Source organism: Phyllobates terribilis, unplaced genomic scaffold, assembly GCF_046119375.1.
Source record: "Phyllobates terribilis strain yellow unplaced genomic scaffold, ASM4611937v1 Scaffold_1__5_contigs__length_1240528914, whole genome shotgun sequence".
Lineage (NCBI taxonomy): Eukaryota > Metazoa > Chordata > Amphibia > Anura > Dendrobatidae > Phyllobates > Phyllobates terribilis.
In genome coordinates, this window is record NW_027362761.1 from 1,056,931,019 (window position 1) to 1,056,943,247 (window position 12,229).

The 12,229-nt window shown below is 41.8% G+C and overlaps 1 protein-coding gene across 1 annotated transcript in view; it reads left to right on the forward strand.

The window, feature by feature from the left end:
* Positions 1–11,866, forward strand: part of FGL1 (fibrinogen like 1) — a 76,393-nt gene extending 64,527 nt beyond the window's left edge. The window contains exons 6-9 of the mRNA XM_073645392.1: positions 1,514–1,611; positions 6,248–6,336; positions 7,947–8,134; positions 9,923–11,866. Coding sequence (XP_073501493.1) covers positions 1,514–1,611; positions 6,248–6,336; positions 7,947–8,134; positions 9,923–10,082 — 535 coding nt within the window. The 3' untranslated portion in view covers positions 10,083–11,866. The remainder of the gene's footprint in view (positions 1–1,513; positions 1,612–6,247; positions 6,337–7,946; positions 8,135–9,922) is intronic.
* Positions 11,867–12,229: the final 363 nt, after the last annotated feature.

Sequence of the window (12,229 nt, forward strand, 5' to 3'; positions counted from 1 at the left end):
AATATTTCCAGCGTCTCACACAGCAGACACCCTCAGAACACACAGGGTCTCCCGATCTGCCCCTGCTCTGAGCTCAGCCAGGCAAAACCCACAGGGTCCTAATGCTTTCCTGCTGCTATCACAGTTCACACTCTCACATGGGCGGGGTTATACAGAGCTCAGCTCAGCATTCAGAGAATTGGTAGATCTGTAGCAGATGTGACAAAGTCACTAGTAGAGTGCTGGAGGGGGGATATGTTTCACTGAGGCTATTAGCTTCAGTGATGTGAAATCTGGAAGTCTTCTCCTGCATGGTATGTGCTGAGACGGTTAATCAGCTTTATTTAAATGGGATAGTTTTAAGTGAACGACTATAGAACTGGTGGGAGGTTGTTCACCATATCTCCACCCCAGTGTGTGGTCTGGGTTTTAAATACTCGGAATGCTGAGACATTCAGAGTTCAGTAGGTCTGGAGAGAGGAACTCCACACATGCTTGTGTTGAGCTCACCTGAACCATGTGGAGTGTCATGCAAGGTGTGGGAAAGACTAATTGCAACACGAAGGGAAGAGGGGGAGGAAGCCCAAACACTAGGGAAAGGGGGATTGGAGAACCCTAGGCAGATCTAATAACACCCTGCCTACCCTACCGTCCCTATATTGGTTCCACATAAATCGCCGAGCATGACCCTAAACGCTGTGTATCCCTAGAGTTTGGCCCTAGGTAGTGAGGGGAAGGGGTGAGCCCTGGTCTGGCCCCACTACAAACTAAAGACAACAAGGTAGACAAATAAAGGGGATTAACTTAGCTTGAGCTGACACCAGAGGATTAATGCCAAATGTCCTCCAAGGGCACCAGAGAAGAAGCCAGCCAGCAACTAGTGCTCCAAGCATGCACAAAAGAACATAGAAGTATCACCGGCAATTTCCTGGAGCAAACTGAGAATTTTTAACTCCCATGCAAGGGTGTGTCAATCAGCAGCAGGAGAAAGGTCGCCACTGGGTCTTAAAGGAAGAAGGTTTAAGAAGGTGTCTGCAATGCCAAGCACAGTGACCTTCTACAGCCAGATTCAGAGCGACTGTCTATTACACCTGACAGACCCGTGACATGGAGTTGCTAAACTCTGAGCAGGCGGATCCCTGCTACCACAAAGACTGTGCTTTGTGTTGCCATTTTGTTTTGTTTTCCTGTTTTGCCCAGCGGGCTGTGTTTTTCTTTTATGGACTCAATGTTGGTTTATGCTGCACTTTAATAAACCAACAAAAAATTTGAAGAGACAGTGTGCCTGTGTCTACCCCCGTGTGAGTGAGTGATCTACCACACAGAGAAAACAGGGATTTTATCAAAACTACATCAAGCAGTCCAGTAAATGATACATTGTAGGAATCAGGGCTCTGCCCCTACATTATGTTGCTCTCAGATTCCATAGCAAAAACCTGCTGACAGATTCCCTTTAAGTGATTCGGACTGGCTCTTTAATAATAATTCTTACCTTAATTCTTTTCTGAATTATTTTATTTTTTTCTCCCCTAAGGAACTGGACTGACTACAAAGAAGGATTTGGTGATTTCACTACAGTAATGGGTGAATACTGGCTTGGAAATGACAATTTGCACTTCCTAACATTACAGGGTACATTTAGTTTTTCATTTAATGTTCCATATCCTACATTATGCTCATATATGGCATTTTATTTGTATACATTTATCTATGGGAAGATGGACCCATATAGTTGATTGTATTCCAGCTCCTTGTAACCTCTGTGTTGTATTGTACCATAGGGCATCACCCATACACTTTTATGGGACACTGCAGTATCTTTGTATACCTCTGATTTTACGATTTTACAAGCAATTCTTATAGAGAAACATAATAATGTAATAAGTACAGTACAGAGTAGCGAAGCACTGTGTAACAGCCCGTGATTGTAGGGGCTTCACTGCATGCTTCTGCAGCCTTCTGCATACATCTCTGCTATGCACGTGTAGACAACAGTATCTTTAAGGGGAAAATGACTTATTGTTTAAATCAGGATTTTCTGTTATATGTACCTATTTTTTTTACATTTTGGCAATGTTGTAGTTTTTTTCACATCATATCAAGATAGTGGCTGGTAAGTATAATACTAGGTTCAGGGTAACTTAGATTAGTAGCACCACCCTGAAATAAAAGATAAAATGCTGAAGTGGTGTTTTAACCCTAGAACGCATACCTGGGGCCTTTTAGGCCCGCCCTGTTAATTGTTTTCTATTTTCTGCAAGATTACTTTAATTAGAATTTTGAAACTCTAGGTATTCCTCAGGTATATAGTTGTTTGTCATTTTTGTTTGAGTTATTCCATGTTATTTGCACACGGGCCTAAAAGGCCCCAGGTATGTGAAAAAGTAGATTTTTATGGTCATGCATTCTAGGGTTAACACAGACTCCTTAGACACTTCAATACAACAGATTGGTTCAGGTTCTGAACATTGTGGCTACGTACATGTGTTGTTTCTTGAAACAAAAGAAAGTTAGAATCTAAAAATGCCCTAGTGGCTGTGACGCTAGTCACTACTCTCTGAAAATCCGTGAGGCTTGGGTAGTCAAGAGGTCTGGGGTCAGATACCAAGAGGGCTCGTCATATACAAAGGGGTAAGACAGAAGGCATAGTCAGGTCACAGTCCAGAGTCAGAGTTCCAAGGTCAGCGTGTAAGGTGCCCAAACAAGGTAGGCGTGGGCGAGCTGTAGCCCATGCTCGCTTTGGCACCCTACAGACAAAATGTGTCCTCGCTCTGGTGTGCTGATGTGTATGTGGTGTTTCCCACTTACTTCTGGCTAGCCGGCCTCTACTAACTCCAGGCATTCCTCTTCTGGAACCAGGGCAGCAATCAATTCAGAGAACACAGGTTTCATAAAAACAACCAGAACTTTATTTGGTAACTGGCAGTATTTACAGGGAGATATAAGGAATAAGGTCCAACGGGTTGTCATCTTTCCCACAGATACCGGATACAACTTCAGCCCTGGTTCCCGATCTATTTGAAGCATCTCTGTTGCTTTCTTCTCTAGCCCTAGAGACTCTTCCTCACCAATGACAGTATATCTGGATCTCAATTCACTCCATCTCCTAGAGCTTGAGTCCTGACTTCTTCTGCAGCCTCGCAAACAGAATGTGCCCCCAGGATCCCGACAGCTTTCTGAAGGTTCCCAGGATGGCTAAGGGGAGTCTTGTGGAGGGATTCTCTGGCGATCCACTATCTGGGATACTAGGCCCACGTCTACCTTAGCAGCCTCTATAGAGCCTGTTAGCTTTCTGCAGTACTGCACACTACTGACTGTGCTCATTTCCTGCACTTGACACTAACACTCACTTCCCCCTCTCTCTACTGGGCCGGCCTTCACAGTTAACCCTACCTAGGCCAAATTGCAGCCCCAGAGGGTTCTAACTTCAGGAACGTGCTTTTTACCCTTTTTAATATCGGGGTAGACCTCCACCACTACTACACACGTGTCAAGACAAACGGGGTAATACAAACGGGTAGTCATTAGACAAATTCAGGGTCGGCAACAAAAGGTCACAATGTTAGAATTCAGAGCAAGGCACAGAGGACAAGCCACACAGAGCTTAAAGGGTTTTTTCCCATGAACAAAAGTTGATCTTAATCAATAGATCTTGGAATAATAATAACTTCCACAGCTGGATGTGTTTAAATAAAATGTTCCTGTACTGAGATAATCTTATAAATGTGCCCCTGCTGTGTACTGTGTAATGGCCGTGTCTGACCATACAGGAACATGGTCTGATCATACCACAGCTCCTGGGCAGGGGAGGAAGGAAAAGAGTATACAGACATTACAGCAGGGGATCACAGATGATTCTTTTTGTGAGGTAAAACATTTACCTGCCTGTTTTTAAACAACTTTTTACTTCAAAGAAAGAATCAGCTGTGATCCCCTGCTGTAATGTCTGTATACTCTTTTCCTTCCTCCCCTGCCCAGGAGATGTGGTATGATCAGACCATGTTCCTGCACGGTCAGACACAGCCATTACACAGCACACAGCAGGGGAACATGTATAAGATTATCTCAGCACAGGAACATTTTATTCAAATACATCTAATTGTGGAACTTATTATTCCAAGATTTATTGATTAAAATGCACTTTTGTTCGTGGGAAAACCGCTTTAAAACTACAACTGGCAGCTATCTGGACAGACAGTTCAGTTAAGTAGCTGGGCATTCACCTGGAACAGGGAGCACCTGAAGGAAGCTCAGCACCTTCCAGTCCCAGATTGGACGGCCGAGCTGTCACTCAAAATACCAACAGCTCAGCAAACCCCTGCTGCGCCAAAGATACACTAAGTGGTGGAATTGTGACAGTGGCTAGTGTGAAAATTGTAATGTTCCCATTTTCTATTTTAAATACAGATTGTATTATGTAAAAAAAAAATTGCAAAAGATGCTAAAAAATATATATTTTACACAAAAAACCTGATTACTACTCAGCCATCCGTAAATGGAATGATTACAATAACTACAGGCAATGGCATGAACATTTGTTCTTGATGCAGTTTCCTAATGTTATAAATTTGGTTCCAAATGGGATACCTAAAAAGTTCAGTAATGGTTGCAGAACATCTAGACACGTGTATTATTGTAAGATCTATAGTGCTTGAATGTAGGTTGATTTTAATTCAGACAGAAAAGGGAGATGTCCGTCTATTAATATGTCCTTCTACTCCCCATCCCCCCAGTGACTGGGACATAAAGCAAAGGTGAAGTCTGGAAAATTCAGTCTCGCACATGAGTAATTCATGATTCTGGATGTCTATAATAAAATTGCCATCTCCGCCTGTAAATACCAGCAACCCCATCTACTTTACCCTCTAAACGCAGCCCGTGTTTTCATATTTGAGATTAAAAACTCTACTAAGACTATAATTAGATACGGTATATAAGTCCAAAATGCACATGTTTTACCTGCTCTGTTGATAAGGAAAATCCTTTATTGTGACCTCTGCTGGTGCATGGATGACAGATGTTCCGCCAGTCAGCAGACCAGGTCAGACTTTACTTTCACCCTCCTCATCCTCAATGAGCATGAAATATGCTGTTTCTGAAATCTGTTGTACATGCTCAGCAAAAATGGCTTCATAGGGAAATGCTGAAAAGAACAATATGGGATGAGCTCCATTTAATAAACCATGCTTGCCCTGGAAACATTCTGGAAAACTCTACACTCTCTTCACCACAATGGACAGTATGTGTTCACTATTCATTCCAGGTGATTTTTTTCAAAAAAAGGAAAAAACTTTAAAAGGCTGCGCTGATGGAGAAAGAGTTACTTGCTGCAAATGAGAGTTATTTTATTAGGACAACACGTTTCAATGCCGAACAGGCGTCTTTATCAAGTCAAAGAAACCAACAGATCGTAAATCTGATAGCTATCTGTTGTTTTTATTTTTACTTGATAAAGATGCCAGTCCGGTGTTGAAAAGCCTGTCCTAATAAAAGAACCTTTATCGTCCATCTTTGCCGCAAGTGATACCTTGCTTTTTAAAGTTTTTTTTTCATTTTTTGGACATTTTTACTTGGGGCCTCTCCCCATCCACAAGGCAGCAGCAGGGGGGATTTTAAATAACAGGGTAACCATACCGTCCCCTAGGTGAGCAATACCATGTTTTCATTTTTTAATTCCTCTTTAAATAGGGTTACCCAGGGAAACCTAGCCAAAACATTGTAATATGTGATTATATAATTTAGCTCTATAAATAAAAAATATCTGTCACCGTTTTTTTTAATCTGATTTCATTTAAAGGAGTTTGCTCTGTATCATGCTCGAGGCGCGGTATTTTTGTCGGGTTCCTTTCCCTTGACCTCAATGGATCTGGTCCATAAGCTACATCAGTAACCTGTGGGCGCTTGGCGGGAGCCCTGAGAATTGGCTCCTCCTAATTTCCAGCATCCATGGCTCTTCTTTTGATTAGCCATCCTGTTACGCCATCACTTGTGCATCACTGTGCAATGATGAAATTGCGCCAGGCTAGCTAATCACAAGAAGAGTGGTGGGTGCAGAGTGAGAGGAGCTGTCTCTCAGGGCTCCCTCCAGCAACCACACATTCCTGATGTGGCCAATGGTCCGGGTCCTGCGAATCGACCAGCATCAACTCTAGTAGCAGTAAACAACCATATTAATGTGTTAACAATCTGTAAAAGCAGAAAACACCTCCTGACATATGAACTCATATACTTCTTCTTTTGTTTTTTTGCTTTTGTCTTTCTGTATTAGATGACTACATCTTGAGAATAGACCTTTGGGACTTTGAAGGACAAAGGAGATATGCTGATTATAAAAGCTTCAGAGTTGGGGATGTAGAGGTAATGCACAGGGCCTACTGAGAAGTCAGTGCACCCATGTTCACACATTGAAAATCCTGCTTACTTAATAAATCCCAGGACTTCCCATTTTCTTGAGCAGAGTGCATTATTTTCAAACCATAAAATGCTCTATATGCCATTTTTGCCCATGCTCTAAATTTTAAGTTTTTCCTGCCGTGTTCTTGATCAGGATTATTAGAGGCAGAGACCCTGATTCCAGTGCTGTGTCACTTACTGGGCTTCTTGTAGTTTTGATAAAATCCCTTTTCCTGCAGCTGTATTAATCCTCTTGGTGATGAGCGCCTTTTATGTAGTCCTCAATATTCATACCCTTCAGCCAGAGCTCATCAGTGAGATGACCATTAGAGCTCTACCTGAAAGAAAAATATGATTTTATGAATGTTAAAGAATGGAGCCCAGTAAGTAACACCGAGCTGAAATCAGGGTCTCTGTTCCTATTTTATATTGCCTTAGATTGGGAAGCAAAGAATTGGTGACAGATTCACTATAATAGCAAAAGTACAGCAAAAAGTCTACATATAAAAACTACAATCAGTTTCCCGTAGTTCTAGGAATACTGCACCACCACCAAGTTTGGATCATAATATCTTTAGGATCTACCCCATCACATTTCTTACACACTACCATAAATTGGTTCTATAAAAGTAATACATTTCCCAGTCATACATGCAATAGTGATAAAAAGAAAAAAGGATTTGCAGGACCTTAGTCCAGTGGCCACTTTGATAGTCTATGGCTGCCAGACCAGAGCACTGCAGACCTCCTTCTACCTATGCCTCTTCTCTTTGGTAGACCCTACAATATCATTACATGGCAGCACGAGTCACGCATGATGTCGCAGTAGACTACTGATCAGAAGAAGAACCATGGATGCCACATTTAGTTGGCTCTGGTCTGGAGGCCAAGGACTATCATATGGTCGCTGGACCAAGGTGCTGTGATTCTTTTTGCTGAACTCTAATTACAGTGCCATAGGTCACATTTAATAGGGTGTAAGCATATATTCATTAGATTGTTGAATAATTTAAAGAGAACTTGTCAATTTGAAAAGGTTGTTCAATATACTGGGTGCTTAATATGGAGCAGGAGGAGCTGAGAAGATGGATAAATAGTTTTGTAGGAAAAGATTGAGTATAACTTTTATTAATTGAGTTCCCTGCTCAGTCTGAGCTCATCAGTCCAGTGGTGGTCTCATCCAATGGTGGACAAATTGATGTATGTACAGAGATAGCGTTCAGTTGCGGAGTAGGACCGACTATTGGACCCCTGAGCCCTGAATAAGCAGAGTTTTACATAAATTATGATTCTACTGAATCTTCTCTTACAAACCTTTACATCAGTGTTTCTCAACTCCAGTCCTCAAGACCCACCAACAGGTCATGTTTTCAGGATTTCCGTAGTATTGCACAGACAATAATCCCATCACCTGAGCAATACTAAGGAAATCCTGAAAACATGACCTGTTGGTGGGTCTTGAGGGCTGGAGTTGAGAAACACTGCTTTACATCAATCTGGCAGACCAGACTCCATGTTTAGTGTGACCCCTTCTTTCATTAATGTTCTCGTTACTGTCTTTTCACCAACCCTAGAGTGCGTACCAGATAAGTTGTGGAGAGTACTCGGGTACGGCTGGAGACTCTCTGACTGGAGGCTTTAACCCAGAAGTTCAGTGGTGGGCAAACCACAACGGTATGAAGTTCAGCACATGGGACCGGGACAACGACAACTACGAACAGAACTGTGCGGTGGAGGATAAAGGTGGATGGTGGTATAACAGGTAACATCTGTACACTAAAAAAAGGAGCTTTAATCAGTAAGAAATGTAAGACACAATTATTTAGTAATGATACCTTCCATCTCAATGTCAAGGATTGTGCCACCAGTAAAGACAGCCCATGAGAGCAGAAGATATGTATACTTGGTTATAGCACCGTCTCATTTTCTAGGTTATGCTTTATTGCTAGGAGTTACAGACTTTGTCCTTGGTTACAACCCTAAATTGCTTCTTTAGCCTGTATGAAATATCTATTTTAAGTTTCCTATAGTTTGTACTAACGAGTTAAGTGCAGTTATGGGATTATACAGTATGTTCTTACATGTTAAAGTGTAACTCAGTTTATATGAAATAGAAAAGTCTTACTGAACTAAAACCACTTAACGAGAATAAGACCTGGTCCGCACATCCAAATAATATTTAGGGTGGGCCATTTATATGGATATTCCTAAATTAAATGGGAATGGTTGGTGATATCAACTTCCTGTTTGTGGCACATTAGTATATGGGAGGGGGAAAACTTTTCCAGATGGGTGGTGACCATGGCGGCCATTTTGAAGTCGGCCATTTTGGATCCAACTTTATTTTTTTCAGTGGGAAGAGGGTCATGTGACACATCAAACTTATTGAGAATTTCATAAGAAAAACAATGGTGTGCTTGGTTTTAACGTAACTTTATTCTTTCTTGAGTTTTTTACAAGTTTATGATCACTTATAAAATGTGTTCAAAGTGCTGCCCATTGTGTTGGATTGTCAATGCAACCCTCTTCTCCCACTCTTGACACACTGACAGCAACACCGCTGAAGAAATGCTAGCACAGGCTTCCAGTATCCATTGTTTCAGATGCTGCACATCTCGTATCTTCACAGCACAGACAATTGCCTTCAGATGACCCCAAAGATAAAAGTCTAAGGGGGTCAGATCGGGAGACCTTGGTGGCCATTCAACTGGCCCACGACGACCAATCCACTTTCCAGGAAACTGTTCATGTAGGAATGCTCAGACCGGACACCCATAATGTGGTGGTGCACCATCTTGTTGGAAAAACTCAGGGAACGTGCCATCTTCAGTGCATAAAGAGGGCAACACATCATCATGTAGCTGGCCGTCTTCTGATAGTGGCTGCCGCAATGTACTACACATCCTCCTCCTATGTGCAGTACCAAGCCTTGGCCACTATCAGAAGATGGCCAGCTCTACAAGTAAGTACTTCGGGCCGACACCGATAACAGCTGATCAGCGTGGTGTCGGGTGTCGTACCCTGGCCGATCAGACATTGATGACCTATCTTAGGGATAGGTCATCAATGAAAATGTAGTGCACAACCTCTTTCATCAGATTTTACATCTCACTAGGGTGCTAGAGTACAATAACACACAAATTTTTGCAACATTTCAAAAAGTCACAAATTATCAATTGGGTTAAAATATCTGGATAACCATAATGGTGAAACTAAAAAAAATGGCACAAGTAAAAAAGTCATTATTACAACCATTTTTATTCAGAAAAAAAGTTGCAAATGATGAATCGTCCGTAAAGGCTCACTGAGACATGTATAATACTAGAGGTCCCACAGCAAACACCGGTAAGGTATAAAGCATATATAGTTGGTAAAATTACAGGGAAAATATTTAGAATAACTATGTGATTAATTTATCCTGATAATTACAAATCCATCAATAATAACATCCTGCTTATCTACAGACTCCAGCAGTAAAATACAAGTATGGTGTGATTTATACCATGTGTCTCGGTTCTGTGTGTAATGACTTTTGTGATGCTTCCACCAGGTGTCACTCTACCAACCTAAACGGCCTGTACTACAAAGGACCATACACGTCTAATACAGATGACGGCATTATTTGGTACACATGGCACGGATGGTGGTATTCCCTGAAATACGTCGCTATGAAGATTAGATCTGTAAACTTTGAGCCAAATCTTGTATAAATATATATATATTTGTATCTGTTATTTCCAGCGACATTATGTTAAGTCCTTGTAGAAATCTGCACAGTCCTTTATCTCGGCTTTAGCCATTGTTATGTTCAGAGGTCATTATGTGACGTTACACTTCTGGTATGTCTCTACAGCTGGTCGTACACATCAGATAGATGTTGGCGCACCCCGCTCCATATCGTCACAGAATGACTTACTGGTTAATTCATGCTGACATGTTAACCATATGTTTAACATTTTTTTGGTGTTTGTTCTATTAATTTTCTATGTCGTTATCTATATTCAAAAAAATCTTGAAATCTTGCAGTTTTCTTTCTGGACACTGAGACTCGTAATTGGCAGATATTTCCTATACAGAGATCACATTTGTTGTGAGGCGATACAATAGGGTTAGTGGACCTGGGATTGGAGGTAAAAGAGGGTTAGTGGATCTGGGATTCGAGATACAGTAGGGTTAGTGGACCTAAGATTGGAGATACAGTAGGGTTAGCGGACATGGGATTGGAGATACAATGGGGTTAGTGGACCTGGGATTGGAGATACAATAGGGTTAGTGGACATGGGATTGGAGATACAGTAGGGTTAGCGGACATGGGATTGGAGATACAATGGGGTTAGTGGACCTAAGATTGGAGATGCAGTAGGGTTAGAGGACATTGGATTGGAGATACAATGGGGTTAGTGGACCTGGGATTGGAGATACAGTAGAGTTAGTGCCCTGGGATTGGAGATACAGTAGGGTTAGAAGACCTGGGATTGGAAATACAGTAGGGTTAGTGGACCTGGGATTGGAGATACAATGGGGTCAGTGGACCTGGGATTGGAGATACAATGGGGTTAGTGGACCTGGGATTGGAGATACAGTAGGGTTAGTGGACCTGGGATTGGAGATACAGTAGGGTTAGTGGACCTGGGATTGGAAATACAGTAGGGTTAGTGGACCTGTGATTGGAGATACAATGGGGTTAGTGGACCTGGGATTGGAGATACAATGGGGTTAGTGGACCTGGGATTGGAGATACAATGGGGTTAGTGGACTTGGGAATGGAGATACAATGGGGTTAGTGGACCTGGGATTGGAGATACAATGGGGCTAGTGGACGTGGGATTGGAGATACGATGGGGTTAGTGGACGTGGGATTGGAGATACAATAGGGTTAGTGGACCTGGGATTGGAGATAAAAGTTTATCTGTTGACAGCAGCTACATTGATTTCAATGAAAATGTAATGACCAAAGCGGCCTGTTTGGTTTAATGATTGGACGCCATTTAGAGGACCACTGCAGCATTTTTGTTTGTTCTTTGTTAGCTATCAGGTGCGGAAAAGTGTATATTATCTCATACAAGAAAATCAGGTTGATTATGCAAATCACACGCTGATGAAACTGATCAGAGTGTCAGCATAGTGAGCTCCGATTCTCTCAGGTGAGGAGAAGATGGAGAAAAAAATGTCTCCATCTTCTCCATTTTGTCAGTCCGTGGAAATCGGAATGCACTCAGATGACATCAGAGTGTAGTCCAGTGTTTTCCACACACTCATTGACTTACGTGGATGAATATGCAATAAATGCATGCGATAGCAGTACCTCTTGAATTTAACACAATGCAGTGTATGAAATGATACAATCTGAAAAAGAAAAGATCCATTTCTGAACCATGCAATATTTAGTCACATTTTAGACAATGAGGAGCAATCCATTTTCCCTATGTCAGGAGTGTAATTCCTGTGCCAAGCTTGGTACTTCCTAAATAAATGGGCATCCTCATTGACACCTGGTGAAGCATGTGCGTCCTTTATTTATGTGCAAATGACACAAGCATGTCATCAAAGGTATTTGTATTACCAGCGCAGTGTCCACTAGGCAAGGTTGACATACCACAGTATGCTGAAATTTTGTTTTTTTTATTTTATTGTTTTTGTTTTCACAAAACTTTTATTTAAAGTCACCAGGTTTTTGCTACCTCATCTGAGAGCAGGAAAAGAGACCCTGATTCCAGCGATGTATCACTTAGTTTGCTGGGTGCAGCAGTTGTGACACAACCAGAGTTTATAGATGCAGCATGTGGCAAAGATGAGAAAGCTAATCCCACCCACACCACAGCTTTCTGTGTACATTGTATATTGACAGTCAGCTGCT